Source organism: Lipomyces doorenjongii (assembly GCF_038497915.1).
Source record: "Lipomyces doorenjongii strain NRRL Y-27504 unplaced genomic scaffold V1508scaffold_38, whole genome shotgun sequence".
Lineage (NCBI taxonomy): Eukaryota > Fungi > Ascomycota > Lipomycetes > Lipomycetales > Lipomycetaceae > Lipomyces > Lipomyces doorenjongii.
This window is the reverse complement of record NW_027118105.1, coordinates 1-6863: the sequence shown is the minus strand read 5'-3', so window position 1 is coordinate 6863 and position 6863 is coordinate 1. Positions and strand designations below refer to the sequence as shown.

The window sequence follows — 6863 nt, the reverse complement described above, 5'->3', positions numbered from 1 at the left end:
ATTGCTAATTGTCCATAGAATTGCGAACGATCACACCACATCTTTTCTGAGAAATAAAGCGACGCTGCTCTTGCGTGCGGTCCGTAACAAGGTTAGATGTGCCTGAATAGCTAGAATTAGAATGCATGTATACTATGTATACTACCGATGCAGGACTGGGCAACTGAAGCATATGATGCAACGCCTTTATAACCTTACCATTCGTTAGTCTCACCATGACAGAATCCTGTTTGAAGCCATTGCGAACCATTACAAAGTCATACTGGCGATATTGAGGCTTAACGATGAATCATGGAGGCAGTGTGGAAGATTTTGAGAATTCTGTATATGATGTACCCATGCGGAAAGTGCCACGTCCTGCAGCTAAAACAAATCAGAATATCGTCACAGTTTTAGTGTGGACTAACTGATGCGGTCTTCAGCACGACGTTTGGCAGACCGCTTACAGGAACTAGCAACGGAGGGAATGGATGAATCGCCTGCATGCACGTAGAACTGAAGAAATAAGAATTTGCATCGGGACGACTTCTATGGCACCTAACTGGAAGTCGAATTTCTCGTGTACAATGGTGAATTAGAGCGTTGCAGCAGAGCCTAGTAAGTAGGAGTACAATTGGCATTTCCAAAGCAGTAATGTCTAAATTGCTGAGAATTGAAGTACAGAATGTCTGGACAGGGCAAGAATACACACAGGGATATCATGTTGCTGGTAACATAAGTTGCAAGTAACATAATAAAACGTAGCCTGCAAGATAACTAGATTGAGGACGGATTCATGATTGGAGTCGCCAGCTTGGCCCATGTGTAGTGTGCCGCAGACAGAGAGGCGGAAACCAGCGGCTCTAAAATAATGTGATTGCACGGCACCCTATTCAGAGTTGTGACACCGACCTCCGTAGCATATTTTGATGGCCTCTAATATCTATTTCTGATTTGGAATTTTATATATTTCTCTCCGAGTAGTCACTCGTCTACAATGGATTCAGGCAAGCTGGCAGTCTTTACCTCGAGCGGCGATACCTCGTCACAACGAATACCTAAGGCTGCCAGGCTGATTAACGACGCGTTACCACCGGCAGATCTCGAGTGCGACCTTGTGATCGTGTTTGACACAGAGTCAGGCAGTGTTCCGGAAGAGAAGAAGACTACAGAAGTAATAGAGGATTCATTCAAGCTCCTATTGGCTGAGCTTGTGAATGCGGGATTCTGTTTTAAAGTCCGTGTGAATAAACCAGGATCGGTATTCATTTTTGTCAAGGCATCGGATGCGGTTGTTTCCTTTGCCTCATACCGATCACAGTATGTCACGTCATGTCCATTGTACCGTGCTCTGTGAGGTTCGGAACTAACGGTTGCAGGATCAAAGATTGGTTGTTCGGCATCCGCACATCTGCTCCTGTTATTCCCGCGTCTCAGGACAAACTTGATGACGATTTCTCGACTTCGGAGCGTCTGAGATTGGTTCATGACCGCCTTACTAATTCACAGAAGGACCACGGTCTCGGGATCACTCCTGGTCAAAGTGACTGGGTGTTCGTTAAATCCATATTCGCCCTTCATGATCCTCAATTCAATGTTGTACGTACGCTTCACGGAACATTAAGTCTTCCAGTAACGTTAATGTATGTTTAGGCTTGGATTGAGCGATGGTCTACCAAGTGGGCTCTTGACGACGACGAGCTAGATATTATCAAAAATACTTTCGGCGAAAAGGTACTTGCAACGATCTAGGTCTTTGAGATTATGTATAACTCTTGGCAGATTGCGCTTTACTTTGCCTTCCTACAATATTATTTTAGTCGCCTTCTTTTCCCGACAGTTATGGGTCTCGGCGCATTTTTCTTTCTTCCTTCCTACTCTCCGATATTTGCGATTATCAGTTCCCTGTGGTGTTCTGTGTTCATTGAATCTTGGAAACGCCGTGAAGTTGAGCTGGCTGTGAAATGGGGTGTGAGAGGATGCTCCGGTTTGGACACGCATCGCGCTACATTCAAAGGTGAGTCAGAGCGGGAAGATCCGGTTACCGGTGCGTTGGTCCAGTATTATCCACCATGGAAGCGTGTTGTCAAGCAGTTCACTGCGATTCCTACTGCGCTGGCTGCCGGTCTGATATTAATTGGGGTCCAGGCTGTCGTTTTCGTGATCGAGATTTTCCTGTCAGAGATTTACGACGGCCCGTTGAAACAGTATCTCGTCTTCTTACCAACCGCTCTGCTGGCCACGCTAGTGCCTACGTTCACGGCGTTCTACAATATCATTGCTACCCGCATGACTGACTGGGAAAATCATGTGACGGAACGTACATATGACACTGCTATGACACAGAAGATGTTTGTCCTCAACTTCCTGACGTCTTATATGGGTCTCTTCTTGTCGTCCTATGTGTACCTTCCTTTCGGCCATCTCATCGCTCCTAATATGGACTTCATCAGTGCGACCATGCAACGTTTCATTGGTGAGAAGGCGTCTGCGAAGAATTTTACAATTAACATTCATCGGCTGAGACAGCAGTACATCTACTTTACTGCTACGGCTCAATTAATCAATTTCTTCGTCGAGACGTTACTGCCGTATATTCAACGTAGGGCGTTTAAGGAGGCCAAGAAGTTACAAGAGAAAGTCACCGGCGCGTATGAGCAGGTATTTAAAGACAATGAAATAGAAGCCCCATTTTTGGCGAGAGTTCGTGCCGAGGCGGACTTTCCCGACTACGTAGTTGGCGACGACTACCGGTATGTAGATCTTATTGCAGAAATCGAGATATTATTACTAAATTATTGTAAACTTAGGGAAATGGTTGTCCAGTTTGGATACTTAAGCTTGTTCGCTACGGTCTGGCCTCTTGCTCCGTTGTTTAGTTTCATTAACAATTGGTTTGAATTGCGTGGAGATGCTGTGAAGATTTGTCTAGACACCAAGCGGCCGATTCCCGGCAAAGCCGAAACGATTGGGCCGTGGCTCAAGTAAGCATTATCATATGATAGCTTAACGGATATTAGTTAATATTGTGATTAGCAACTTAATATTCCTGACCTGGCTTGGTAGTCTGACGACTTCCAGTCTGGTGTCCATGTACCGCTTCTCCGCGACTGAGCCTGACTGTTCATATCTCGTCTCGACTCGACCTTGGGTTTTACTGGCGGCCGTGCTATTGTCCGAGCACGCTTACTTTGTAGCGCGGTACTTAATCAGATTAATCTACGACGCGATAGACTCGACTGTCGTGCAGAAACACCAGCGACAGAAGTACTTGAACCGTCAGCAGACATTAAAGCGCAGTTTGCCGGACGAAGAGCCAATTGAGGCTCTGGAGCACGAGGAAATTGTGGTCACAGAGGCAAAGCGGGACGAATGGCGTGCGGCAATCGCTGAAGCCGTCGCTATCCTGCAAACCTCACTAGTTAAGAATGAGGCGGATAAAAAGGAGGAGTGATATGCTGGAATGGATAGCATTCGCAGAGTGCGGAGGAGGAGTTTGCTTGAACGGGCGACTAGTCATGTTACAGAGATCGAGTCATCATCCGACCCATGTACACCGATGTTTTGTGGGAACTGTATTTTATATTAGGTGTAACGTCGATTAACGTTCTTGAGGATCCTATGCCGAGTATTCCCGGTCATAGAATACATATACAGGTTATCAGCTTGTTTAATGACCAGTTGACTTCCTGTTATCTATCGAGAGCAAGGGCCCGATCAGCGTGTTACTTGTTACTCTGTCAATAGTGGCCACAGGCGTTGACATCATTGCGGATGACTAGTCGGACAGGCTCCAACGTCTAGTTCAGGCTGATATACGCGGGAGCTAATGTATAATTGCGAGTCTTGTATATTCAGTTGCTTGTCATGACACGTCACATGAATCGCTTGTCTCTAATGTAGGTTGCATCATTTCAAGTCGAAGTTCACTCCAGTGCACTCAAGTCGACTTAAAACTTCACTTCCCTTGGACTTTGCTCGGGACAACTTCGCACCACTGTAGATTCCGTGAAGTCGACTCTAGTTGACTCGAGTCGCGCTTCACGTCACTTAAGTAGTCACTAAAACCCTTCGCTTTGGACGTCTATGAAGTGCAGGTTATGCCAATGAAATTTTTATATACGCGTTGGTTGAAATCAACCCCAAGTAGCAAAACCGTTACTCGAAGGATTGTTTCCAACCACTTTAAATGATAAGAAAACGCACTTCGGTACCCAGGAGTAACGTTGAGGACAGTTGTGCCTCAGAAATCGCGGATGGGGAAGACAATGAATATCGGAAATCTCGATTAGCGAAGTAAGTTAAGACTTGGATAGCTCAAACGACAGAGCAATTCGACACACGAACCCCCTGGATTGGATTGCAAGTAAGCGACAGCCAGTATCCAAGAATTTCACGGATGGCGCGGGATTTGATCGGTGGGCTTGATTTTCTGTGCGGCACGGGACTTCACGAAATTTTGTTAAGTACTATTATTATCAGCCCAGTCTTAGGGCTCTCAGAGCACATGACGATACTACTAGTAGCAAAGTATTTCGCCAGCAATTCTACATTTTAAGACGAAATATTTCTATATAGCTGCAAGGTGGTAATATCAAGAAACGCGTAATAGGACACAATCGGCAGATACAGCGGCGGAGTAGTACGTTCGCATACGCACGAAATGCCCGGGCCAAGTTCGACATTGGCGTTCTGTCATCAATAAATTCGACGCGAAGTTTCATATCACATTTACACCATTGCTAAGATGGCTCAGATTCGGACATTGGTTGTAGGCGCCTTGGTACTGCACATGCTTCTGTCGGTGAATGCGATGCCAGTGGTCAATGGCAACTTCAAAGATGTGTCGAATTCTACTCTGAATATTGCCGCGTCTAATACAACAACGAATTATACCAACACATTTCAAATTAATGTCGAGGCACCGTCTCCGTTGGGCGCGGCAATTATAGACCTCTTGACATTCGATGCTTATAGAACTGATAATAGTGTAAGTTAAGCGTCGGTTTACAGCTATGACTGGAAGCTTGACGAGCGTTGTGGATAATTGCTAAGAGGACATTGTTTAGGACTTCACTTATCAAGGGATGTTGCAGGTTTACAGTGCAAATTCTTCAATATCTTTAAACGGCGGGTCTATTGCGTACATCTCATGCGACGACTCATCATCAGTGTCTCTCGCAGTGATCCAAGCAGCCGAGCAACATCCGTCATGTATTTTACTCTATTCAACCAAAGCACGGACATGCGGCTTCACGAGGTCGTACCCGCTGTATAATGGTGACTTGGGAACCGTTTTCTCGACAATGTCTGCATCGGTTGGAAGACATTTGTTATCTGCTATAGAAAATAGTCCCAATTTGTTGATGGCGACAGTGGTGGTGAATGAGGCAAGGATCCCAGTCGATACCCAAACTTCAACATCATTGGAAATCGCGTTCGCTACAACTACAATTATGGCGACAGAGACGTCGCAGTTGTCCAATACACCAGTGACTACGAATCCGGGTTTTACGACGTGGACGCCAGTGTCGGTACCATCGACATCGTCTTCAGATAGTCAGACATCGCAGTCGTCCGGACATACCACCGCCGTTGCAATGATCATTCTTTATAGTGTTACCGGTCTCGTTTCTGGGTTCTTCCTCCTGGTCATTATTCTGGGAGCAATCAGAGCTCATCGGCATCCGGAGCGGTATCAAGTGACCACGAATCCGGATGGTACTGTGCAACGCACGAATAGAGCCCGTGGCCTGGCAAAGGCTGTATTAGATTCAATTCCGCTCGTGAAGGTGCCAGAAAATCGTGATCATCACCATCAAAGTGCTGACACAGTGGAACGAACAGAGGATGGGAACAATAATATCAAGATGGTCGAGCTGAACCCAGCCACGGGCTGTGCAATTTCCCAAGATAGCAACGAAAGACAACCAAAAGTCGAACAAGATAATGACAACGTGGTCGAAATCGCCAAAACAGATGGCATGCCTGCCTCAGCGTCTGCGGAGTCGCGGATATCGAACGACTGTGGTTCCAATTCGTCCACGATATCGATACCATCAGCACTAATGATTCCGACGAACGGCTGTCCAATTTGTTTTGAGTCATTTTTGCCCGGCCAAGATCTCCGGATATTGCCTTGTCATCATGGTTTCCATGCTAGTTGCGTTGATCCTTGGCTGCTCAATTCATCGTCTCAGTGCCCACTGTGCAGAGTGGATCTAAATCTTCGTGCCGGTGCAGATATTCCGGATATGCCGCCCGGTTTAATGCCTGACGGAGAAGAGGGACATTCCGATGCTGAAATGGCAGCTGCACTAGATGTCAATGGACTGAACACTCGACTTAATAGATTTTTGGATACTTGGAATGCTCAGTTGTTACCAAGAGAAGAACGGCGAGTTGCTCTGGAGAGATTACGTGAAGAGGATAGGTTACGGAGAGAGATGCGTCGACGACGAGAAGAGCATCTGCGCAGTGAAACAGGTGGGCCCAGTGCTTGGCGTCGATTTGTCGAAGGGCGACGGCGGCTGTTCAATCTTCAGCAGCAGCGAGAACGAGGGCAGACTCAGGAAGAACAGAGTCAAAATAATGAGCAAGAAGCAAGTTCATCGGAGAATGTTCCATCATCATCATCATCACCGAGGACTTCGCAAAATGATCGGTCGTTTTCTGCCCTTTGATCTTTGTTTTGAGTTTAGTGCTATTTACTATCTCGGATGTTGTGAAATCGATTTATCAGGAATGGGTATATTTGGCGCATTTTGATTTATGTCTAGTTAGTTTCTGTCGGGTTATGTTACATGTATTAGTATCTTTGTTATGTTGAGAGTTCGCAGTTATAATTGGTTATATACTGAATCCGAGATCTTGCGACATGAACT

At 46.1% G+C, this 6863-nt stretch overlaps 2 protein-coding genes across 2 annotated transcripts; both read left to right on the top strand.

Annotated features, from left to right (window-relative positions):
• Positions 1 to 878: 878 nt before the first annotated feature.
• On the top strand, positions 879 to 3909 carry V1508DRAFT_420450 (calcium-activated chloride channel-domain-containing protein). Its single transcript, XM_066940755.1, has 6 exons — positions 879 to 1299; positions 1359 to 1578; positions 1633 to 1713; positions 1762 to 2732; positions 2790 to 2963; positions 3016 to 3909. The coding sequence occupies exons 1-6, from the start codon at positions 977 to 979 to the stop codon at positions 3431 to 3433; spliced, it is 2187 nt and encodes a 728-aa protein (XP_066794776.1). The 5' UTR covers positions 879 to 976; the 3' UTR covers positions 3434 to 3909.
• A 346-nt stretch (positions 3910 to 4255) lies between these two features.
• V1508DRAFT_388616 (uncharacterized protein) lies at positions 4256 to 6863 on the top strand. Its single transcript, XM_066937871.1, has 2 exons — positions 4256 to 4969; positions 5049 to 6863. The coding sequence occupies exons 1-2, from the start codon at positions 4727 to 4729 to the stop codon at positions 6660 to 6662; spliced, it is 1857 nt and encodes a 618-aa protein (XP_066794775.1). The 5' UTR covers positions 4256 to 4726; the 3' UTR covers positions 6663 to 6863.

Excerpts from the sequence above, each read along its gene's own strand:
- V1508DRAFT_420450 (XM_066940755.1), top strand. The coding sequence starts at position 977 with ATGGATTCAGGCAAGCTGGCAGTCTTTACCTCGAGCGGCGATACCTCG. Across the intron at positions 1,300-1,358 it reads TTTGCCTCATACCGATCACA|GATCAAAGATTGGTTGTTCG; the intron begins GTATGTCACGTC and ends TAACGGTTGCAG. Across the intron at positions 2,964-3,015 it reads ACGATTGGGCCGTGGCTCAA|CAACTTAATATTCCTGACCT; the intron begins GTAAGCATTATC and ends TATTGTGATTAG.
- V1508DRAFT_388616 (XM_066937871.1), top strand. The coding sequence starts at position 4,727 with ATGGCTCAGATTCGGACATTGGTTGTAGGCGCCTTGGTACTGCACATG. Across the intron at positions 4,970-5,048 it reads CTTATAGAACTGATAATAGT|GACTTCACTTATCAAGGGAT; the intron begins GTAAGTTAAGCG and ends GACATTGTTTAG.